Source organism: Rhinolophus ferrumequinum, chromosome 18 (assembly GCF_004115265.2).
Source record: "Rhinolophus ferrumequinum isolate MPI-CBG mRhiFer1 chromosome 18, mRhiFer1_v1.p, whole genome shotgun sequence".
Classification (NCBI taxonomy): domain Eukaryota; kingdom Metazoa; phylum Chordata; class Mammalia; order Chiroptera; family Rhinolophidae; genus Rhinolophus; species Rhinolophus ferrumequinum.
Window position 1 is genome coordinate 503,662 of NC_046301.1, and position 24,939 is coordinate 528,600.

Genomic DNA, 24,939 nt, shown 5'->3' on the forward strand with positions numbered 1-24,939 from the left:
AAAGTGACACTTGCTGTTGACACTCTCAGTTGCTTAGATGCGGCATCACTTTGAAGTGAAGCCAGCACAGTGGGCGACATCTCCGTTAAGAGCGCGGTCATGTGAGGCGACCATCTGACGGTCACATTTAGATAATATCATTCAGCGAGACAGAGGGACCGGGATGATGGCACAGCCCCTGCGTGTTCTCGGTCCTCTCCTGCTTCTCACACACCTGTCGGCGGTCCTCCCTCTGCCCCTGGGGTGCAGGTGGCGCCCCGCAGGTGTTCACACCACACCTCGCACCTGAGTGCTTGCTGAAGGTGCCGGGTCCCTGCGCCCATCAGTCTGCTCTGTAGGTGCGCCTGGTGCAGCCAGTCTCCTGAGCCCGGTCCAAAGTGTGGTCAGAGTGAAGGAAAGGTAGTTGGAGAAAGAATGGAAGAGGGACGTGAGCCTGCTGGTGGCACTCTGGAACTCCCTGTCCTCAAAGTCATCCACAAATTATGACACTTTATTTTCTGGTGCCATTTTGTAACCTAAGGGAACAATCACTTGTGCGGATTGTGTATCGTTGACGTATTCATCTGTAAAGTGTCTTGCAGATGAACGTGTTTATCCACATGTTTATCCAGGTAAGACCTGCCCCAGTGTAGATGGAAGCCTGGAAACATAAACAAGCTCCTTTGCCACAGTGGTAGGGTTTTTCTGTGGCCATGTCTGCACCTGCCTCATTACAAGCAGAGTCCCTTGGTGCGTGTTCACACTTCCTTGAGCTGTAGTATGCATAGCGAATACGTAACCACAGTAACAAACGTAACCACAGTACAAACGTAGGTTGTACCTCAGAACTAGAATAAAGCACTCTGTAAGCAGATCGACCAAGATTATGATTAATTGAAACAAACTAATTTAGCACTTATTTGCTACAGAAGAATACATTGATATTTTAGCTTTTTACAGAAGTAAGAGGGTATTGCTGTTCTAAATGTTAGGTCATATTGAGTCATTTCTTTGTAGGTCCAGATGTCTAGTTTCTACGCTGGAATGTGAAATTTTTAGACCTGAGAAGGATGTCAAAATGAATAATTAAATGAGTTAATCAAATTTCTCACAAACTTGTAAGACTCAGTTTTAAAAAGTGATTTCAAGAATAATGTTCTTTCCACAACCACATACTATTCCCCAGCTGTCCTTTTTTTTTTTTCACTTTGGAAAAATAAATGATTTTTAAGGAATTGGTTGAAAAAACCAATTCCATCCTTGCAAGCAAAGCATATGTTTAAAATGGTCTTCTTCGTTTAAATTTATCAGTTATTTTCAAATAAATCGATGTATTCTCCATTTCTTAGCATGGACAAACCATTTTCCAACCCATCATAATGTCTGCAACACCCACGAATTATCTGACATAAAAGCCAGTTTGCGTGACTAGTTCTTAGTATCCTAATGCTTCAGAAAGTCTTCCCATTGTTTCAGTTTGTACTATTGAGAATGCAGAATTGATACTCCCTGTTAGAAGCTGATGATAACATTTCCTGAGCACCCACTGGCCCTGTGTCTGGCACAGATTCAATCCTGATGGCAGTGCCCTCCAGTACTGCTCTCTCCATTTCACACTCGGGGAAACTGAGACCTAGGGTTAGGGAACTTGCATTATCACCTGCAACTAGTGTGTGGCAGAGTTGGAACTGAAACCCAGGCTCCAAAGCTCATCAGGGGAGAAAAGGTATTATGATTTCTTGGTCTTGTGCCACACTGAATGCAGAGTGTAAGAAGTAAACGTTTAACGTGCCAGTGCCTCAGTTCCTTCCCCTCCACACCTTCCTACAATGGAAGAAATTGAATTACTATGAGAATAAGTTAAATGACATATAAGAAAGGAAGCTAGATAAATTTAAGGTTGTGATTCTATTGTAATTGCACCACAATATTTCATGAGATTTCTTGGAAATTCAGCTACTAGAAGTCAGCATTTTCTCCTTAAATACAGCAATTGTTGTCAATGGTAGACTGTTTATATCATCATTCTTTCCTGCAATTTTATTAGGACTTACAATGTGTTTGGATATTTACATTCATTAAACTGGCACAGGCGATTTTTGCATGGGATAAAGTAGAAAATAAAAGCAACATTTCTTTCAAGTCCTTTCCATTGACTTTCATAGAAAAAGGTTTTGAACAGGTGTTTGCTTTGGTTTTTATGTATGTTATTATTATCTTGGAGGGATCAGGCTTACTATTTCTAGGACAACATATTCTCCTCATCTCCTTGGTTATTAAATTGATGACAGTGAGAATACTGAGTATATGTAATGGATTTATCACCAGGTTGTAAGGGGACACAGAGAGATGAAGACTTTTGAAGGTTATTATCTTAGTATAATTTGAAAATGGAAGAATGTTTTATTTACAAGTATGGAGAGGAACATATTGAATTGTGTTACAGGAATGAGTTGTAAATAAACATAAAATAGAGTGGCCAGCTGTGTCCGCCCACTTGGTGGTCTGTGGGTGTCCGTGAGGAGTGGGAGGACGTGCACAGACCAGTCGCCCCTCCAGCTCTGGGGCCCCGCGGCGCTCAGCAGCCTGATTCCAACAGGAGGCTCACTCTGGGCGGCATGCACACGGATTTCTGGGCACCCAACCAACACAAGGGGATTAAAAATACTAATCACAGCAGAATAACGTGGTCCTGTGTAATGCCTTGCATCTGAACTCTGCAACATGGAAAATTCCAGTAACGTTTTCAGGACATCACAGTATCTTCCTGGAACTTCCGGCAGCCCCTCCTCCACCTGGACATGAGGAGGACTGGGGTATCTGAGCCTCATCGGGACACTTGCTCTTCTGATGTCCTCGTGTCCATGTGTGAGGGGAAATTGGAAAGCTCTATTGATTCGCTCTCCCATTTGAGTCGAAGTAAATACCTGTTTACGTGATCCATAGAATCACGGCTTTTAAAATCCATTTCTTCCTCTTTAACTTTCCTTCTGTCCCTTTTTCTTAGCTCAATTCACAAACCCTTTCGTGGCTAGAATAATTACCTTTATATAAGTGACTTGCACTATTAATGGCACTCTTTGCTGGCAACGTAAGTCTGAGTTGTTATTAGTTTTTAATTATAAAGGACCTCTTTCAACTATTGAGTGGGTGACTACTAGCTTAGAGCTGTCAGATTTGTGGGTTTCTGGCAAAAACAGTCCCAATTAATGTGGCTTGAGATAAGTTTTTAAGAAGACTGTTAAACAACAAATATAATCCTAATTTTAAAAAGCTGCCATGAATGAGTTTTATTTTGGAATTTATTTTGGAATCTAAAAGCTTTAAACAGAACCCAATGTTATTTCCCCCTTTTTTGTTATACTAATCCGAGTTCATATAAATGTTTTAATCTTTAAAAAAATCAGAATTAATTCGTTGGTGACCTTTATTATCAAACTTTAAATTTCATCAGTCACCTCATTCGTCACTTGGGTAAAAATAATGATACAGCACATTTTGGCATCATAAAAATCCTGAAAATATTTTGTAGGAGCATTGTAGGAATCAGTGAAAATACAAGGAAGAATTCTCTCACCACATTTACTGATCTTTTCATCTTTGGATTTTTCCATTACGTCACCCTTTTTCATTTGTTTATCTCCAAATAATTTCTTCTTGACAAAGAATGCTTACTTTCATTCTCAATGACTGACATTATATAATTAAAATAAAGAGTAGTAGTACAAAGAAGAGCCTTCCCAAATTTTGGAGTTCCACCTAAATTGTTAGTAGAATCATCAGCTATTTGAGTGTGAAACTTTTGCTCAAAATTTGACTTTTGAATATATATCGTGGAAAATTTCATCAGAATCATCTGGCTCCGACCCATTCGTAATATCAGAATTCTGGGGTAGACGGGAGAAAAGGAGATCACTATCTATCTATCTATCTATCTATCTATCTATCTATCTATCTATCATCTATGTATCCATCTATCTTTATCTTATTAAAAAATTGTAAATTACAGTTGACATACAATGTTATGTTAGTTTCAGGTGTACCACATAGTGATTCAACATTTATATACCTTACAAAAGGATTCCCCGATAAGTGCAGTACCCATCAGACACCGTACATAGTTACACAATTTTACTGACCATATTCCCTGTGCTGTACTTTATTTACATCCCCGTGACTAATTTGTAAATGCCTATTTGTACTTCTTAATCCCTTCCCCTTTGTCATCCATCCCCCCACCCCCTTTGCTTCTGGCAACCATGAGTTTGTTCTCTGCATCTGTGAGTTTGTTTCTGTTTTGTTTGTTCATTTAATCTGTTCTTTAGATTCCACATATAAGTGAGATCATATGGTATATTTCTTTGACTTATTTCACTTAGCATAATACCCTCTATGTCCATCCATGTTGTCACAAGTGGTAAGATTTCATTCTTTTTTATGGCTGAGTAATAAATATCCATGGTAAATGAGGTATGATCAAACAATATGGTGAATGTTTTAATTAAAAATAATTATTACAGTAGAAGACACATTGCTATTAATTCCCCTAAAAATATCCCCCCTCCCTCCCTTGTTCTGAACACACTTATTGCATCATTCTTGCCACTTTCTGAAGCAGTTCTGGAAGTCCTCTTTCGTGAGCGTCTGTACTTCATCCTCCATCATGACAGCGCTCCGTGTTACACATCACTTCTGTTACAGCAATTTCTGTCAAATAAAAACATTACGGTGTGTCCTCATCCACCTTATTCACCGGACCTGGCTCTTCCCCAAAGTCAAAATGACCATGAAAGGAAAACGTTTTGAATTGATTCAGGACATCGAGGCAGCCATGAGAGCACAACTAAAGACGCTTACGAAAGAGGACTTCCAGAACTGCTTCAGAAAGTGGCAAAAATGATGGGATGAGTGTGTTTGAAGCGAGGGGGGAGTGTTTGAGAGTGATTAATGGCAATGTGTCTTTTACTGTAATAAGTTTTTATTTAAGCATTCACTGTATTGTTTGATTACATTTCATATATGTACCACGTCTTCTTTATCCAGTTGTCTACTGATGGGCACTTAGGTTGCTTCCATATCTTGGCTGTTGTAAACAGTACTGCAGTGAAAATGGGTGCACGTGTCTTTTCAAGTTAGTGTTTTTGGTTTTTTTTCGTATAAATACCCAGGAGTGGAATTGCCGGGTCATAAGGTAGTTCTATTTTTAACTTTTTGAGGACCCTCCATACTGGTTTCCATAGTGGCTGCACCACTCTGCAATCCCACCAACAGTGCACGAGGGTTCCCTTTTCTCCACATCCTCACCAGCACTTGTTTGTTGATTTATTGATGATGGCCATTCTGACTGGAGTGAGGTGGTATCTCATTGTGGTTTTGATTTACATTTCTCTGATGATTAGTGATGTTGAGCATCTTTTCATGTATCTGTTGGCCATCTTCATGTCCTCTTTAGAGAAATATGTATTCAGGTCCTCTGCCCAGTTGTTAATTGGATTGTTTGTTTTTATTTTGGTGTTAAGTTTTATGGCTCCTTATTTATTGTGGTTATTAACCCCTTGTTGGATGTATTATTAGCAAATATCTTTTCCCTTTCAGTAGGTTGCCTGTTTTGTTGATGGTTTCCTTTGCTAAAAAACTTTTTAGTTTAATAAAGTCCCATTTGTTTATTTTTGCTTTTGTTGCCTTTGCCTCAGGAGACATATCCAAAACAATACTGCTAAGTCTGGTGTCAGAGAGTTTACTACCTATGTTTTCCCCTATGAGTTTTATGGTTTCAGGTCTTACATCGAAGTCTTTAATCAATTTTGAGCTTATTTTTGTACATGGCATAAACAAGGAGTCTTAATTTCATTTTTTGCATGTATCTGTCCAGTTTTCCCAGAACAATTTACTGGACAGGCTGTCTTTCCCCGTTGTGTATTCTTGCCTCTTTTGTCATACATTAGTTGACCATGTAAGTGTGAGTTTATTTCTGGGCTCTCTATTCTCTTCCGTTGATCTACTTGTCTGTAACTACGTATATATTTTTAAAGCTTGTGCGTGATTCCGACCAGGATTGGAAACTGCGGGGACAGACATTTTCACACACTCCCATCAGCCCTACTCTGCCCCATCTTTGAGTTTGGAGCAATAACAGATCTACTTCTAATGATCAGTATGACTACAATGCCACTGAAAACAACTTTCAATGTGTAGATAGGAGATGCTTGGCAACTTTTTGGAAGTTAATGAGGCTAATTGATCTCTATAATAACCAATTAATTCTGAGTGCCGAGAGGAGGAACCCAATGTTTAAGCGAGAAGCTGGGAGGCTTCCCAACCTACAATATGACTGTCTCTGCCTAAATGGAATAATCTTCAGGAACGAGGCATGTGTGTTTCTGAGTTCCACATAACTAAGCTCAAAGAGCACCGAGATGTTCTCTAAGCTAAGTTTTTGAAGGAAAGCCAATAAATTGTAATTCAAAAGTTATATCTTTTACAGATTGTGGTGTTTTGAGTAAACTGATAAATGTCCTAGGGACATAATTGGTAACTCAGCAGCCTTGGAGACCTCAAACCTTTAGAGATGGCAGCACTTCTGGAACTCCCAACACAAGTCAACAAGAACTTTTTGTTTCTTGTACCGAAATTACATAAAATGGCATGAACGCAGATGAGGAAGAAGGAATGGGCAACTCATAAATGAATTATCTCCCTCAAATCTTCAGCGATTTCTTTTTAATATTTCTAACTCAACTATGTACAGAGCTAGGAGTTTTGTTTGTTTTGTGTTGTTTTGTTGCATGAGTATTTTACCAACAGTTCTCTCTCCTCTCTTCCTGGCTCACCGCAGCTGCCCGGGAGGCTGGAAGGGCCTCCCTACCAGGTCGCACAGAATTCTGGAAGGGGCTGTCAGCATATGTACTTGGAATCACCCCTTCCAGCCCCTCACTTACGAGCAGCTTGCCAGAGAAAACCGTTTTTCCCCACTGGAGCTTCATTGTAGTCCGGCGTAGCCTTTTTCTGAAGATGTCCCTTCATTTACATCATTACCACGCTGCCGATATCATAGGCACCTTAGTAGAAAACAACGTATGTAGTTTTAGGGAAGAGAAATATCAGGGGTAACAATTATAAACGTATTAATGTAGTCTTTATTTGGTTAGGAGAAATAGTGTTGTTTCACCTTAATAGATGTGTCTCGGCATTCTGTATGTATTTTGCATAGAGACCTGTTATTACCAATTTTAACTCACTCATTTATAGTTGATTTAAAAAAAAAAGCCTAAAATTAAGATTGACACTGAACTCTCTTTTTGTATCTGTATGTGAATTATGATGGTTTTCCAAATGTTTGTTTTTCCAGGGAGCTATTTAACCTCTAGATTAAATTAAAAAAAAAAAAAAGTAATATCAGAAACATGAACTCTGAGAATTTACTTTAGTTTTATTATTGATGTAAAGAAACCAGGGTTAGTTGTCAAGCCTTTCAATGTTCGGCTCGACTCTAGATGGATGTGGGAACTAGGCTGTAAGGACAGACAGGATGGCAGCTAGCTATTTACTAATCAAGTGATATTTACACAGAATTTCCAGATACTTCCAATGCTCCCAAAAAACCAAATTCAGGAGTCCCGTGTTTAATTCTCTCCACTAACTGTGATGGGTGAACAAGTGCCCTCAGTTTCCTCATCTGTAAGTGACGAGGACCAGAGATCTGTTTGGATTCTTTCTGTGCCGTATGATTCTGAACATCTGAAGCAAATTTCGCTATTTCCTTTTACTGTATAAGTGGTTGCAGTGGTTCAGTGGAATTGCCAAGTTCTTCGTTTAATACGAACATTTGGGAGCTGACACTATGCCTTCACCCAGTCCGCTTGCAGTCCGCCTGGGGTGGCAGGGACTCTCATAAATCACAAGAATAAATGTTATTTGGGCCATTAGGTTGGATTCGAGTTTGTTTTTATACATGTGATGCACATTTTCTTTAACAGGTCTAGTGTTGGTCAGCTCTTATCTGGCAGGGAAATCATGGAAGGAGGTCGTTTCCTGTTCTCGACGTTTTTCTGGAAGGCGTTAAGACTGGTTGTATCGAAAATGAGGTAGTCTTATGAAACTTCCAGGAGAAGGCAGTGAGAAGGTGGTGAGCTCTTCCAGGGGTAGGACATGGTTCCCACTTAACACTCTGCCTCGGCCTGGCCTAGGGTGCTTCCTTAAACTGTGTCACATTCTCAAACAGCTGAAACTAGTGGAATGCAAGTGGGACAGGGGACCTGGAAACAGAAGCTCCTTTGAGGAAACGGGCAGCTTTTGTTCAGGGTGCTCCCTGCAAACCGTGGGCTTCTGGTGGGCTCTGGGGCAGGCATCAGACTGGCGCAAACGGAGAGAGGCAGGTGACAAAGGACCAGGTGGCAGAGGCCAGCTCTGACTAGGAACGACTTGAGTGAGTCATTAAGGGGCTTCGTGTAGAACAGCAGACGCTCGTATTCAGCCCTGTAACGCAGAGGCAATGTCTCATTCGTGTTGGCGTTGGTACAGAGGACAGCAGTGGAAAGATGGAGGAAGATTGTAGTGACCGGCTGAGCAGGGAGGGAGCTTGGTGACTGATGCCCCCGTGGTCACTGTCATTGGCCGTCACATAAGCCCTCACATCACGTGTTCTGTGGTAAGTGCCAGACGAGCTTATGCAACAAGTCCGTCACTCCAGTGATCTGTAAAACCCCATAGAACCTGATTCATCAAGAGACTCAGAAATTACGCTTTCTTGTTGTAATTACATTTTCCACTTAGCGTCTCCCAGAAGCTCTTTCAGATTGTACTTGTTTATTTCGCTTTTTTCTTGTGTTGGGTAAAGAATTATCATACGTCCTTTCCATCAGTTATCCTTGCTACTTCTGGCATGAGCTCAGAGGCACATAATACATCATGTAATTCAGGTAAAGATTTTGGATTGAGCAAAAAATAAATATTTTCTCTCAGGCAGCGTGTCTCCTACTAGGTACAGTGGTACTTCGGTTTTCGAACGTCTCCACTGATGAACATTTCGGTTTACGAACGCCGTAAACCCGGAAGTAAATGCTTTGGTTTTCAAACACACCTTGGAAGTCGAACATGTCACACTTGACATGGCTTCCGCTGAGTGCAAGGTCCTGAGGCCTAGCCATCGGCTGTTTTCGAACGTTTCAGAACTCGAATGGTCTTCCGGAACGGATTGTCTTAGAAAACTGAGGTACCACTGTATTTTAGGTTAGTGGCACTGGCAGAAGAACTGGAGGACAGCATTAGAGGAGGCGAAATAGCCTTTCACTTGGGTGGATGGTTAGGGCTGGGTCGGGGGTGAGAACCCCAGAGGATGACCCAGGAGTCGAGCTCCAGGCAGGGCAGGGCCAGGGTGGGAGGGCTGGGCAGGAGCTGGTGGGCAGCTGGAAATAAAGCCCATGGCACAGAAGAGCCTTAAGAGCAAGTAAGAGGTAACTGAACTCAATGAGGCGAAAATAAGAAACTGTGGAAAGTTCCGTGGTGACTAGGGGGGCTACACAGGAAAACCAGGGTGGGGCCGGGTGGGTGTCAGCACTTACCTGGCTGCAGGAGAAAGCAGGGGATGCATAAAGATGACTCTGTGTATGCATTTCAGTGACATTAAAAATGGTGGTATCATTGACAGAACCAGAAAAACTTAAGGTGTGATGTAGGGGGCAATAAAGATACTTTATATAGGGTAACTTTGCAATGGTGGTAGGATGAGGTCACTCTTACTTGAAGACAGAGACTATGTATAGAAAAGGCCACAGAAGGAAGTGCTCTCCCTCTGTCTCAGCACAAGTACGATATTTGAGGGCCGGGTCCTGCTCTGCCCCCACGTCCTCAACCTCACTTTTCTTTCCTGTAAGTCTGGGTTGATAACGATGAACTCTAATAATAACAACACATCCCAGGGTAGCTGTGAGGAACAGAATGAAAGAGTCTTTCTGAAAGCACTTTGCACCTGATAATAGTAATTATATTGCCAGATTTCTCCCCTTTTTTATCTGGTGAAGAAGGAAAGATATTTAACACTCACAGGATAAACATGTCCCTGAAGGTATCGGTATAAACTCATGGTTTTTGATCGATCGATTGATTGATAGATAGATGGATGGATGGATGGATGGCTAGATGGCTAGATGAAGATAGACAGGTAGATACAGAGACAGAGAAATATATAGACATGTGTTTGTGTGTGTGTTGTGAGTGTTGTGTGTGTTGAGTGTGTGTTGTGTGTGTGATGTGAGTGTGTTGTATGTGTGTGTGTGTGTGTGTGTTGTGTGTACATACATGTGCTTTCTGACTGTGTCCACCGAGGGATCCTCGTCACATGCGGTGTGTATTAATCACAAGCTTGGCTTGCCTGAGCGTGGCCAAACTCAGTAACTTTCCTGTTCTCTGCCTGCTGTTTTGACAAATGTCATTCAGGCTCCAGTGACGAGGCATCCCCACGCCAGTGCCCCAGGCATGTGAGTTATGTGTGTTACCTGCATTCCTGTAGATGTGTCAGTGTCCCCTGGATTTATACAACGGTGTGCGTGCAGTTTCCTCCACTTGGAAGCATGTACACCGTAGACGTGTGGCACTCGTTTCGACCCCAGATGGGCGGTCGTGGCCTCTCGCGTGTGTCATGGATGCGGATGCAGGCTGAGGGCCGGGCCTCTGCTGTGCGGGTCGGCGCGGGGCTGAGTGTGACCCAACACTCGTGTGCACAGAGGACAGTGAGGGGACCTTGTGCTGCCTCATGTCCTCTCTGAAACCACTTGCATTTTCACGGAAGCTTCAGGAATGAAAGGACACCTGGGCAAGCCAGGAAAGGGGAGTGCTGCCAAAGACTCCACGGGCCCCAAACCTTTCCTTTCCTCTCCTCTCCTCTCTTCTCCGAACTCAGCTTCCCTTTAATGCCGAGGAGTAGGCAGGTCACGAACGTGACCCAGCAGAGTCGTAAGTCAACGAGGAGCGTACCCACCACGCCAAACACAAGACAGCACTGTCCTGAGACGTCACAAGCGGCCAGAAACTCAAATGCACCTTGATTAGAGGGTGTTTCCTAAGGAACGACTTTGAAGTAGGTTCTGCCTGGAGAATTGTCCTGAGTTCTGTCTCTAAGGTATGATGCGTGTGTGTGGATGGATGGATGCCAGCCACATGTGTCTGTGTCTCCCAAGGGATTGTTTCCAGTTTTATATGTGTCTTAATAATGTTTCTTTCTCTACATTTTTTCTCCTGAGTTTTCAACATATTGAAGTTACAGTGTTGCAGTTTCATTGTAGTATGTACTTCAGGGAATGGTCATTTTAGTAAGATTTAACAAAGGGATGGGATCTTTTCCATAAGAATGTGAAGTTGAAAACAAGTTTGATAAGCTAAAAGGATTGAAATTCAAAGTGTAGAATCATCATGCAGAAAGACTCTGTGCCACTACAGCCCGAGGCACGATGGCACTGTTCCCCTTGCTGATTGGGGACGTTTGGGATCTGGCCTCAGAGGCAGTCCAGCTGCAGAGATGTGTGCCCATGGCAGGGTGGGCAGGGGCATTGCACCCTGTCAGGACTTGGGCGAGCCACGTGCTCTTGCCAGCATGACACCACCTGCCAACTCTGATTGTGGGGCAAGCTTTGGGACTGGGACGGCAAGTGTTACAAAGCTGTGTGGAGCGGGGCGACCCAGCCCTTAGCCAGAGGGACCAGACGTGTGGTCCCACCAACTCACTTAGCAACCAGGACTCCTCCTGTTCAGTGACAACATGACAAGGAAAGTGAAGCTACGCGACTTAGGGACTGGCTGTCCCTACAGATAGGTGAGGTGCAGGACGTGCCTCTGGGTGGTTGGTGAATGACACAGGAGTGGTACGAGCTCTTCTGAAGGGGGCTGCGGTGCGAGCCGCCGAGACGAAGCCTGAGGAAGTCTGAGCTGTTTGCTCTGAAATGGGGGTGAAGGGAGCCACCAAGCGGGGCGCCTCAGGGACCCAGTGGGGCACAAGGCATGGATGCAGAGAGAAACAAGGACGTGTCGGCCAGCCTTGGCGGTTATGCGTTACATCAGTGACTTCTCATGATGGCTCAGGCGGCTTGAACCTCATTTTTCAAGTGAGGAGCATGAAGCCCAGAAAGATCCATTCGCCACAGACCTCACGGCCAACGAACACCTTTAGGGACATACGCAGACGTTGGCTCTCTGAAGCTTGCTGGTGGGACTTCGATGCTCCATCTGACTTTGTGGCACTTTGGAATTCAGCTGTAGGACAGGAGCCAGCATTTGGGGCCATCCATTCACAGGAAGACGCGTCAAGCTGCGGAAGCGCAGCCCTGGCTGTGTTTCCTGGGCAGTGCTGTGTGTGGCAGGCTTTGTGCCCACCACAAAAGGGACAGCAGGCGACTTAGCGATGCCACGAGGCGATGTGGCCACTGTCATTTGTCAAACGGGGAAGGTGAGCTTTATAATAAGAAGCATGTGTCTGTGCTTCTGCAGCTTATGATGCTGGAGAGAAGAACCTGCGATGCAGGTGTGCGCCGCGAGGTGACTGTTCAAGGACCGAGGCTGGCAGCAAAGGGCAGCCCTGCAGGGACACGACGCGCCCGACGCACAGCGAGGTCTCCGGAAGGAGCACAGAAAGGAGGAGGCAGGAGGGGGAGGGTCCGGGGGCTCGAACCACCCGTTCCGCGCGTACGTCCAGCAGTCAGGACGGGGTGGCAGCAGGTGTGACCATCCTTGTGTCTCCCACAGGATCCCGTGCAGAAGAAGAGGGCAGACCTCGGGGCCCCGGACCCCAAGAGCGTGGGCGTGTCGTCAGTTCATCAGTGCGGCGGGGGTAGCGCTGGACTTTCCTGAAAGTTAGTTTGTCGCCGCAGAGAGCGGAGGACGCTGTGCCGTGGACTCGCACACACGGGTGGGCAGCGCGTGCAGGCGCCGAGGGCGTGTCCGTGCGCCGATTCCCGTAACAGAGTGTGAGTGTGTGAGTGTGTGTGAGTGTGAGTGTGGGAGTGTGAGTGTGAGTGGGCGTTTGTTTACCGGAGGTGCAGTCAGCTTGGACCTGTGCACGACACTCCCGCCTTTCCCGGGTGCGCACGGCTCACGTCCGTGGGTTGTAGGGGGGTTGAAAGTCCGTGGTTGGCCAGCTGTCTTGTTCTTGCTTCCTGCACCATCTTCTCGTTTGTGGCCATTTGCATTTTGTTCCTTCGTTCCTCCTCATATTCAGATAATCACCAGTATGCTCGGTACCTAGAACATTTCACAACAAGTTCAAACACCTGAAAAGACAAACACGAGCTGCCGGTAGTGACGTGAACAAGACGGAGCAGCGTTATCGGGGATGAAGAAAGGGCTGCAGCCCGCCTGTATTACACTCACGGCAGCTCCTCTGTGTGTGTGACGTCAGAAATGCTGCACACTTGTGTCTTTGTACTTCAGTGATCGGTTTGGGCTGGCACAGAATGCTGGGTAAATGTTTACGGGATGATGAAATCATGTTTGTAAAAACCAATCATATTTAAATGTTAAGGGAGATTTTTATAGTTTATCTGTTCAGTAACCAATTATGAGTGTCTGCAACATTAGATGCACTCTGAGAAGAACGAGGGTCAAACGGACAATTACACACAATATCAACCACGGCCTCAAGTCTGCTGAGGGGACGGCCATGAAGAGATGGCACCCAGTAGCAGTCGTGCTGATGTCATGTCCACAGCAGGCTTAGTCCTGCCAGGCAGGCAGGGTTCACAAGACAAGTCTTGTCAATACGGGGTGTGTGTGGGGGGGAGTTGTGCATAAAAGCCCAGAACAAATTACAGGAGAGAAAGGTGAAGACGAGGCTGGGAGAAGGGTCAGGTCGCACAGAGCTGTAGCTCACTGCAGCGTCTGCCTTTCACTGCCGCTTACAGGGTCTGAGCTCTGCCAAGGTCATCGTGGCTTTGGTGTAGGGAGTGGGCTGGAAGCAGGAAGTGTTTCTGCCCACGAGACGGTGACTGTGAGTCCAGACCTAACTCGGGCTGAGGGATGGAACAGGACTGTGTGTGGGAAAGGGCGTGTCAGAGACCATTTCCACCGTGACAGCAAGGTGTGTGCATGGGGGTGGTCAGCTGAGCTGGCGGCCGGCTGAGAGCAGGTTCGGGAGGACAACTGGCTTAGGGGGCAGACACATTCCTTATTGAGTGAAGAAAGCCCTCAGTGTGCTTAAATACTAGCACTGAAGAACTAGTAGAAAGGAAACACGTTTTTATTAAAAATATGTTTAATAACTCTTACAATAAACAAAAAACTTAAGATTTAGAGGCAGATCTGTATTTTCTTTTTATACTGGGGGTGCCAAATAATGTCTACAAGTGGACACACTGGTCAGCGTTGTTCAAGCAGTAGTTCGCTGTAATCAGAAGTGTTGGACGCTGATGGGAACCACTTTGAGCACCTCTTTTAATTGCAGACGTCAAGCATGACTTGTATTCATCTTTTGTTATCGGTATAGATTGAGTATTACAATTTTGATGGTTTTTTCCTTTCTTAAAATGAATGGCACCCTCTGTATTTACATTCCTTCCTTCCATTCTTCCTTCTCTTCCTGCAGAGGAGATAAATGAGATGCTGACCTCATAGCATGGTTTATACACGTATGAGTGTAAGAGTCCAGCACTCACACACATTAGTACATGAGTCGTTCACTACAGCTCGTTACCTGGATGGGAATATGAAGTTCAAGCTGCAGGCTGATGGCACCGGTCCAGTACTATTCCTTAGGCACACGCAGCTCGGGCCAGGCCACACGGACACACTGTTAGCAGAACTGAATCAATGATACTGACTTTGAAATATTTTTGTTCCCATGGTTTGTGATTGCTCCGTAACATTATTCTGTCTTTAGAAAAAAGTAGAACATAATAAAAAACTTAAAAAAAAATTCTCCCATTTTCCAGGGAGTATAACAGACACGTAATCAGGATGTTTATTCCAGTATGAATAATATGTGAATGATTATAAACAATTATTTATACTTTAAGGTACGAAGAATACATTTGCTCTAGAGAGGTCTTGAAGTAGAACCCAAACTAATTTTCAGTTGGAAAATGAAACTCAGATTCTTTTCTGTGCTCTAAGTTTTCTCACCCTTTGAAATATATTAAATTTAGCCTATTGTTCCATAATTGTAGTTAATTTAATTCTTGGTTGCTGCACAGTCAATCTGCAGTTTGCAGAAAACAAGTGATGCCAGAGGCGAGTGCAGGCAGCTGCTGGACGCGTCAACGCAGGGCCTAACGTCTGTCACCATCCTCGTAATAAATCAGGCTCACTTGGCAGTTTGGTAAATGTTCATATCTGTTCCAGTTTGAACCAGTATGAGGTGTGCATTTTGACCTTGACTATGTTCCTCGTTGGTCAGCGCCTGGCTTCAGCCTGGCTGTGCATTTCAGTGTCTCCTGCTTTGTTTCAAATGGTGTGAGTGGTGTGTGCGCACACAGTAATTTTGTTGGGAAATTACCATTTTAGAATACTTTGAGACCAGCAGATTAAAATATTGAAGTGTGGATGTGATTACATTGAACCGGGCTGTTTTACAACTGAAGAAATTCCTTTGATAATGACAGATGTATCAAAACATTTAAACCCTCCCACTGTGTGTCGTAACCCCAGTTTATGAAAACCGGTTCATAACCCAGACGGTTTATGAAAACCTGCTGTTTCTCTAGAGCATAGGGTGAGTGTACAGTGTATGTAGTTAGGTCTGGGAGGAAAATGTCATCCAAACACTAAGTGAGGTGAGAATTGACGAGTGTGGAAAGGCCAGATGAGTTTGTCCTTGCATTTGAGCTCAGTGGAGGGGTCCCTGCTGGCTCACCGGTGAGCCGGTGTTGGACAGGTGAGCTGCAGATTCCCCAGGACAGCCCCCGTCTCCTGTGTGGATGCTAAGTGCTGCGTGTCACCGTGTCACCAGGTGGCCTGTGTGAGGCTGACACGTGGGTCCCGAGCTGGTGGCTTCCTCCCCGCAGCCCGTGAAGGTGCCTCTGACAGTCTTGCTGCTTTGGGCACCAGCCTTTCCCACCGTGTCGGCAGGTGCGCTCCACCCCATTCATTCATTTCAGAGTCACCTGAGGCCTTTTCCGGTCAGCCCTGTTGGCTGTCGCCCCATCTACACTTGGAAACTTACAAGGATGTCAGTAACGTGGAAACGCTGATGTCAGTTTCCGAAAGGAACTGTCACGGCCCCACGGATGGAGGGAGCCCTTCTTGCTTCTTGGTTTTCATCGTTCCTCCGCTCCACAAACAGAGCTGGTGCGGAGCCGGCATGGGTGCTTAACCATTTCTCAGTGGGTTCTCTTCAGTGGCTGAATGGTCTTGTTCGCGTGTGTTTCAGAACCCAGCCCAGCAGGACGGAGTCCAGGTGCCCCGAGGCTGGTCCCCGCACGTCCCCTTAGTGTCTCAGCGGCCAGGGCCGGTGCCCCTTTGTACCGCTGTGTGCAGGCGCCTGTAGGGAAGTAGGTCCTCAGGGCGTCAGCGCGGTGTCCCAGGGAGCCCAGCACAGCTGGAGGGTGCGGGCTGCAGCAGGCGGGTGGTGGCTTGGCCCTGTTGACTTGACTGATTTGTGCCCAGCAAACGTGGCCACACACCCTCCTGCTGACCGCGTCAGAAAAGCGGTGCTGCATGCTGGCGGCGGCCCGGGGACCTGTAACGCGCACCGGTGTCCTGGCCCAGCAGCCACGTCACAGGTCCAGCTGCTGAGGTTACCACGTGTTCAGCTTCCAGCCAAAGACAGGAAGGACGCAGAATGCTGCAAACGCGGCGTTGCTCCGCCTGCTGTGTTGTGTGCCCTCTCCCTCTCCACAGCTCCGTGCTTCCTGCAGGGAGAGCAGCGTGCCCTTGGCCTCGTGAAGGGCAAGGAGAATTTGGCACCCAACAGCGGTAACGAAATGTTACTTTAATCCAACAAATACATTGGACCAAAACAGTCTTGAATTATGGCTCCCATGGCACAAAGAAGGAGGGGGGTGGGGGAGGCAGCGGGGGTTAAGGGGGGTGTAATCTAAGCAGATTTCCAGGTTCAGCCAAGGGAACGGAAACCTTACGTGTTCAGGGTGATCAGGAAGTAAATCTCAGAAATACCGTCGCAGTGTCACTGCATTTCACGCCAGGACTGTGTGCTCGCACACGACGCTGCAGATGAGGACGCGCTTGCTCTCTTGCTCTTCTCCTCTGTGATACGTGGCCCTGAATTGTCCTGAACTCTGCGGTGCCGAGTGGGACTCCTAGTTTGCCGCTTCACAGACTTCTGGCAAAACAGTTTTTTTCGGTATTTTTAATACGATGGTACCTGCCCTGTGAAAATAAACTCACTGAAGTATTTGGGAGAGAGTAAAACGTGTGCTGGCTTATGGGGTTGGTTTGCAAACGTGTCCCCTGCAGCCCTGCTAGGATGCTGCTGTCTGATGACGTCACTTTGGGGGGGTATCGGCTATAGAGAGCGGTGGTTCCCAGATGTCCCCAGTTTGTCAGTGGGGCCATATTCAGCAAGGATGCAGCGGGCTCCTGCCACCAGCACAGACTTGCCGTATGTCCCAGGGGTCCCTTCATCTCCGTGGTCCCTGGGCGTCACTGCCGCACGTGGTGGCTTGCAGAGCCAGGGACCCGCGACTGGGACACTGGCAGCTCTTCTCCTTATTCATGTGAAGAAAGTAAACAGATGGTCGGCTTCAAGCACCACCGGTGTCACAGGGCATTCAGATACTGACAAGTGTCATAGAATCAGAGTGTCCCAGACCGGAAGGAGCTGGCAGCCACCTAGTCTCACCGCCTTGTTTTCACAGGAAACTTGAAGCCAGGTTTGGTAAAGGTCACACAGGCCACTCCGCGGCTGTCAGCCCAGCCCACAGGCCTTGACCCCACGGCAGGGCCCTCAGGTCGTGGAATGGAGGCAGTTTTTTCTTCTCAAAGGTGTTCGTTTTCTGACGGTTCTCTAATTGCTTATTTGAAAGGTGATATGTAAAACTGCAGGGATGGCGTTCAGATCTGCTGTCCTTGGGCCTTCAGCATCTACTTTGGCAGGATTTCAGCTGATTCCGGGCCTTTCTTCTTACTCCTTCCTGACTTTTGGCTTTTGATGGGTTTGAAGTGAGTGATGCAGATGAAGTGACAGCAGTAAACGTGCCTGGGGGTTAGGAAGACACTTTGTGAATCGTGCCCCAAGGTCACGGATCCTGCGCCAGTGTGGCCGACCTTGCACATACTCGCTTTCTGAGTCATTTGCCCTAATGACTTTGAAGCATTTCTGAGGCACAGTGGTGACATTGTTCTGCCCTGGCAGATGTCCACACAGAGCCCGGCGTCCTTGGGCACAATACTAGGCAGAGGCCCTGCCCAGGACCTGCTGAGCCTGCCTGCTAGGTGACGGAATGTCATGTCACTCAGGCTGCTGTGACACCTGTGGGGCCTCTTAGTAACCACCAGGAGACAGAACTAGAACCGTCTGGGCTTCCGCAGGTTCCCCCCCAACCCTGACCTTGTGCTCCAGTTTGCAGAGGCCAGTGGGCTGTGAGGTGTTACTGCAGGTTCTGCCTTCAGGGTAATGACTGAATGGGTGCAGCCAGAAAACAGAACATTCCAGCAACCACAGTCCGGCATGTGCACTGTGCTTTCTTTGCCCATTCTCATGCAGGCATGGAGCTGTGGCAGTGGGTTTTGGTGCCACCGCAGGGCACATTTGGGGCTTCTCTAATGACAGGAGCACGACACTGGGGTCAGCAAACAGGAAATTTCTCTGTTAGGGAAAGAGGGAGATGATTCCTGATTCCTGGGTGAAGGGAAGAAAGAGGGGAGGAGATAGAGGGGAGAAGAGAGAAGGGAGGAGAGAGACGGAGTGACTCTAAGAGCTGTCAACTTGTTTCTTTCCTGGTTCATACCCTCATTGACCTTTTTTCACAAAGCACTACAAATTCTTTTCTAGGAAAATTCACTCCAAAAGTTGTTAATATTTTTCAAAGTCTAAAAGGGATGTTTACAGCAAATCTGGAAATAGAATTAGAAGTCTGTCATACTTAAAAAGGAGCAGCTTAGGTCCGTGTAGCCTGGTTAAGTGTTGCTGTCATGGGCTGTGCTCCCATCTGTGGCTGCATTTTATTCGTTTCCTTAGTGAACATTTAATAGTGTGGTTTGCGTTTCCATCTGGGACAGTGAGTGAGACAGGCCGTGCTGTGTCAGAAGGGCAGCAGCTGAGTGGCCCCTTATCCAAAAAGGGAGCATGGATTCAGGGACCTTTGTGGGAGAGAATTTCAGGACAGCTTTGAAAGAGACAGTGAGCATGGACTGAGGCAGGGAGGGGTGCCCACCTCTGTGAGGGGCCGGGTGTCCAGCGCCTGCCAGGTGGGGGTCGTGTGCACGGGTGGGAGGTGCCTGGGAGCAGTGCACGTTCCTGGGTGGGCTTGCTCGTGCTCTGAGCTCCTGGACGTCTTCCTCTCGAGAGCCGACAGATCATCCTCCACATGTGTCAGCACTGGGTTTGCAGAGTTTCGGATCTTAGCTCTAGGGTAAGGGAGGAGCGAGAGGGAGCGTGTAGGGCTGGCTTCCAGTTTATAAGCTGCATGTTTCTACATGAAAGCCTCCTCTGAGTTCTCGTGTTCTAACAATAGCTAGTGACTCTGAAAGTGGGCAAAGTGCACCTCTTTCAACAACTGGCCGAGTCTTGGTTTATATTCTGAATTAAATAGTTCCCATATGTTCAAGAGGGAACATTCTTGTGTGACTTGGTATGGCCTTGTCCCACTCTGGGAACCTTTGGGGACAAGATACAAGCACATCCTTTTAGAAGAGTTGAAACACATCATTGGACTTCGTAGCTTAACTCCTGCAGTGCGCGGTTCGAGGACATGGAACCCTTGATGAGAAATCCCTATGTGATGGTCAATTGTTGGTCTGTACGAGGAGAGGTCAGGCGATGAGAGGCTGTGCTCAGCTCACCCCGGCCGGCGGTCTAGTCTCCTTCCTGCAGTGGAAGCTCTGGCTTCATCCATGTCCCCCACAGCTTTACATTTACACTGTGTAGATTAGGTTCCTCTGAACCCCAGTGGAGAAAGTATGCTCCCCCCATAGGTGTGGTTTGAAGGTGCAAATTTCACCGCGGACGGACGAGTTGCTCTCACAACACGGCGTGTGGGGCTGGGCCGCTGCCGTGAGCTTGGGGTGAAGAGTGGGAAAAGCAGCGTGGGCTCTGTGGATGTCTAGAGTCCCTAATGCCATTTTCAGGTTTGCGTTCCTGGGGCTCTGAGCAGCCACATACGGTGAAAGGTGAGCTCTACCAGGGGTAATGTGGCTAATTTCTGATCATCTTCACATCCTGTTTCCTCCGATTGCTTCCAATTTGGTACATTCTTAAACATTTACTATTCAGCACCGAGCAGGTGGAGAGCAGGCTGGACGCTGCCATCTAGCAGCCAAACCTGTTTGGAAGAGGAGATTTGCACACAGCAAGCAGGTAGCAAGGGGGTTGGAGTGGCCAGTATTAAAATAACTGTGCACCAAGGTTTCAGAGGAAGCCCTAGTGGGAGAAGAAAACTGAATCCATCAGAGCCTGTGACCCCCTCATTCTGTCCCGGTGTCTTCACAAAGCTCTGTGTTTGCTGTGCTATCTCAGTGGGAAACAACTTCCTTTGGAAATCTGTAACATGCTTTCAAAGGTAGTAGGTATAGTGTGGAAAACCATTCTTGATGGTTTTTGATAAAGCTGGGGAAACATTTTCAAAATAGTAAAACTTAAAAAGAATTAGATATGAATCAAAATGTTTGCTCTTGTGTGGCACAATCATGGATGATGGAAAACTGGATCATTTGTAAAATACAGACCATCCATATTAGTGTAAAGTGAGCCATTTTGATTGATGTGTTTCCAGTGAATCCTGAATGCTGAAAGGATGGCTGTGTTCTGTAAATGATCACGAGAAAGTCGTGGACGCGAGCCCAGTGGACGCCTTGTGGGTTAAGCAGTTGCAAAAATGAGATTCCCTGCTCCACTGGTCAGGCGCGGGCGTGAGCAGGAAGAGGCCATGAGCCAGGCCCGTCACCGTGGTGCGGGACTCTACGTGTGGGGACACCGCCTGGCAGGACGGAGGCCCGTGTGGACAGCAGGCTGCTCACATGGTGACAAACAAAACAAGGCCACCCCCGCCCGGCCCAGACATGCATAGCTGGGCTGGTAGGTGTAAAAATAGCCACACAGCCTGAACTGGTCGCTCCGGGCAGCCAGCAGTTGGTGGGGCTCAGTTGCCCCTGACACCGGCCAGCAGATGGGGAGAACGGCCGAGGGGCGTGGAAGGCCCTGGAGCAGAGGAGACCAGGGGCGTCTGCGTGGGCTGTCCCCTTTCCTGAGCCCCCGGGAGCCCCGGCTAGAGCTCGGAGGGCTGGGCCTGTAGAGCGAGATGGGCAATGCCGCTCTCTGCCCATCCTGCCATGCGGAGAAGAGCGCCAGAACCCGGGGACACGTGCAGGCGGTGGACAGGGCCCTGGACCCCTGTGGTTGGGACAGCGAGGCCAGTGAGGACCTGGGAGTGCAGGTAGGTGTGAGCTGCAGGGGGAGGCCGGCCAGCGTGCGTCCTGGGCCTGAGCCTGCTGGGAGGGGGGTGGCAGTGACACCGGGGCCACCCCCTGCTGCCTGTGCCTTAGGCCTGCTGCCCCCTCGCCTGCCCCTTCTGCTGGGCTGCGGCTGTGGACTGACCCTTGGGAACAGCTGTGATGCTGTCTCTTTAATTTGAAGTTTTCTCCGCAGCAAGCATTTTATTAGTGGGTGACGTGTGTCGCAGACTCACTTATATTCGCTGTCCTGGCCTCTCTGTCCTTTTATTTTCATGCGCAGTTCACTTTTCAGTGTCCGGCGTGTGCGAAGGGGAGCCCATGGCAGCTCCCAGAGGCGTTTTGCCCCTCGTGCAGGACCAAGTTCTGGGCAAAGGCCTGGAGACGCCGTTCTGCGCGGGACAGCATTTTGGGCAGAGGCTTAGAACTGGAGCAATCCAATGTCTGACTTACGGATTTCAATAATTCAGAGCTGTGGTGCGTTCCTCAAAATGGTACAGGGGCTTATTGTGGTTTTCTGCGGGAGGGCCAAAACCTTTCTGAAACATTTTGATTTTCATTTCTGCTGGAGAATAAAGATGATCTTTGGTCTGTCGGTCCAGGGCTTTGGTCTTATTGCAAGTGATTTATTTCAGAGTGAAAGGGTGACACTGCCACATGTGGGACTTGTGAGTGAGAGGACGGAGTGCTGTGCTCACAGGCGTGCTCCTGATGGCCCGGGAGGGGACAGGGGGGGTGAGGCGTCCGTGTGGTGCCCTCACGCGGCTCTCACTCTGTCCTGGGGGAACTGCACCCTTTCGGAGGGACATAGTCAGACCACAGTGGGACTGAGACAGAAACCAGGACGTGACCAGTAGAAACACCCTCGGAGCTGGTGTTTGCAGAGGAGCAGAGCAGGTCTGTCTGAATGGTGGGGTACAGGGGGCAGTGCTGTGGGGGTGACACTGAAGGGACTGTGGGTGAAGAACGCACAGGTGGGGAGGGCGCGGCCCCGCACGGTCGTGCCAGCAGTGCCGGGGCTTCTGGGTTGTGGCTTAAATTACCCCCTTCTCCAGAAGGGTCACCCGGATTGCTGGGCGCCACTTCTGGTGCAATTTCTGAACCAAAGGGGGCAAAAAAGGTGAACTTTGGGGTAACTTTAGTAATTCTACTTGCTTGCTTAGTTGCAATATATAAGTATATTCCCTTAGACATAACTACCTTTTTTCAAAGGTGGTTTCTATGAATGTTTTTATTAGTTTAGAATTCAGATCACTCTTTAAAATGTTTATAATTATACAAGTGATTTCTGTTTTTCACCTTTTAGAAGTCATTAAGAAAAATGTAATGCATGAAAATAAATTAGAGGCGCTTTAAAAATGAAACATAAAGCAAAGTTTTTAAAATGTAGAGAACAGAAGTGGTGATAGCTTCATGTGTTGATAGGTTCTTTCAGGTAAATGAAAGCACGATTTTATATATAAATGTGATTTTGAGGCCCAGGGGATGGCATGAGAAACTCATTCCAAGCTTCAGAGGCCAGAAACTGATGTAAAACTTTTTAAGAGAAGTAACCAACAGAAATATCACCCCCTGTTAAAATTTTTCTGTCCCTGTCAGCATAGCTATTGGCCTTGAAAAAGAAAAAGCAAGTTGATTTTAACAAAATGACAACGTGATTTCTCTGAATTGAGTAACACACTTACAGCCTGCTGAACATTGAGTAACCCTTTCCGCCAAAGACTTCTCAGGCGGAGCAAATAGTGATCATGTGACAGGGAAACGTGCCCGCTGCCTACTTTCTGAGGAGGTATTCTACTCAGAAGTTCTCCATTTTGGGGCAAAAAAAAGTTAATTCTTAATACCAAGGATATAGCAAGGGTTTAAGCAAAATACTGTGTTACCCCGAAAATAAGACCTAGCTGGGCAATCAGCTCTAAAGCGTCTTTTGGAGCAAAAATTAATGTAAGACCCGGTCTTACTTTACTATAATATAAGACCTAGTATCATATAATATAATGTAATGTAATATAATAATATAATATAATATAATATAATATAATATAATATAATATAATATAATATAATATAATATAATATAATATAATACCGGGTTGTGGGGACAGAGCCAGGAGTGAAGTTTCCAGGCTCTCGGCTTCATGTGGAAAGGTGCTGGCTCAGGTAGTAAATGGCCATCAACTGTGATCAAATGGCCATCAGCTATGGCTAGTTGGCCGTCAGCTGTAACCAGTGAGCCATTGGCCACTAATATAACTGCCGTGGCTATGCTAGCAGTGAATGGGGGCTAGCAAGAAGATGGGGGCTGAGCTGGCAAGAGCGGATTGCAGTTAGCATTGCACGTTGTGGATCCTGTGTCTCCTACCCAGCCGCCAGCGAGACTATAGTGGTGTGACTCCCCTACCTGTGGCTCCGTGGGTGTTCCTTTTTGGCCTCACCATGTCCTGTGTTCTTATGTGGGGAGCGGGACCAGAGACCCTGCAGGCCACCCCGCATGACATGGGTCTTATATTAATTTTTGCTCCAAAGACGCATTAGAGCTGATTGTCTGGCTAGGTCTTATTTTCGGGGAAACACGGTATGTGGTTCAATCTAGTTTGTTCCCCACACTTAAGAGATCTACCGTCTTTCTTTACTTATCAGCGGATACTGTAAGCTGGTCACTCGTTAACTCATCTGAGTAAATGCATTTCTCAGTCACTTTCCATCATGCGTGCCTGTCACAATTAACAATAAATAGGGCTTAAGACTTCAGAACTTATGTTTTTATAATATTCCTTTTCTGAGGGGGGAAACTGAAACAGGTCCTTGGCACTATTTTCTCTTTTGGAAATAAACTTAGAAATGTTTTATAGAGTTTATTGGGTTGTGAGGCCAAAAATTTCAAATAAATAAATTTTCCAGTCTTATTCAGAATCAGAATGAAACTCGTGGAAAAATATAAATTTAAGCTACTAAAACTGGAAGGCTTTATGTCAATTAATACTTCATTCTTTTCTGTAAGTTTATTTAGAATTGTGAGTATTTTGCCCCTTATGTATACATAAGTACAGCAGTAAGGAATAAGTCAGTTTTCAGGAATGGTGCTGGGAGTAAGTAAACAGAAATGATTTCCCTTTGAGCAATATTATTGTATGTTCATATTTGAAATTCCACTTATGGGCTCATAAGGTTTTTTATAAGAAAGATAAAGCAAATCAGAATAACTTCTAGGTATGTTGTATAGTTAAACACAGAAATTATACCCCTCAAAAGAAAATGAAGCTAAATATTACTTTGGCAGTACGATCATCATGGTAAAGCATTTAAAAAAATAGCGATGTAGAGCGTGGTTATATAACTGTCGGTTGGTTATTTGGAGATAATTATCGAAGGAGATAAGCCAAGGCTTCTGCCCCCAGGCAAGTTGAGTCTGGT

At 46.5% G+C, this 24,939-nt stretch overlaps 1 protein-coding gene across 50 annotated transcripts in view; it reads left to right on the forward strand.

The window, feature by feature from the left end:
* Positions 1 to 24,939, forward strand: part of ANK2 (ankyrin 2) — a 382,806-nt gene that overhangs the window by 195,980 nt on the left and 161,887 nt on the right. For 10 of the 50 annotated variants that reach the window (XM_033133601.1, XM_033133592.1, XM_033133590.1 and 7 more), the window contains exon 1: positions 21,155 to 21,509. The exons of 21 other annotated variants lie outside the window; for them this stretch is intronic. In XM_033133601.1, the coding sequence (XP_032989492.1) occupies positions 21,375 to 21,509 (135 nt within the window). In that variant the 5' untranslated portion in view covers positions 21,155 to 21,374. Of the gene's footprint in view, positions 1 to 21,136; positions 21,510 to 24,939 lie in introns of those variants that run through there. 19 more of the 50 variants (XM_033133573.1, XM_033133574.1, XM_033133569.1 and 16 more) reach the window with 5 other exon arrangements.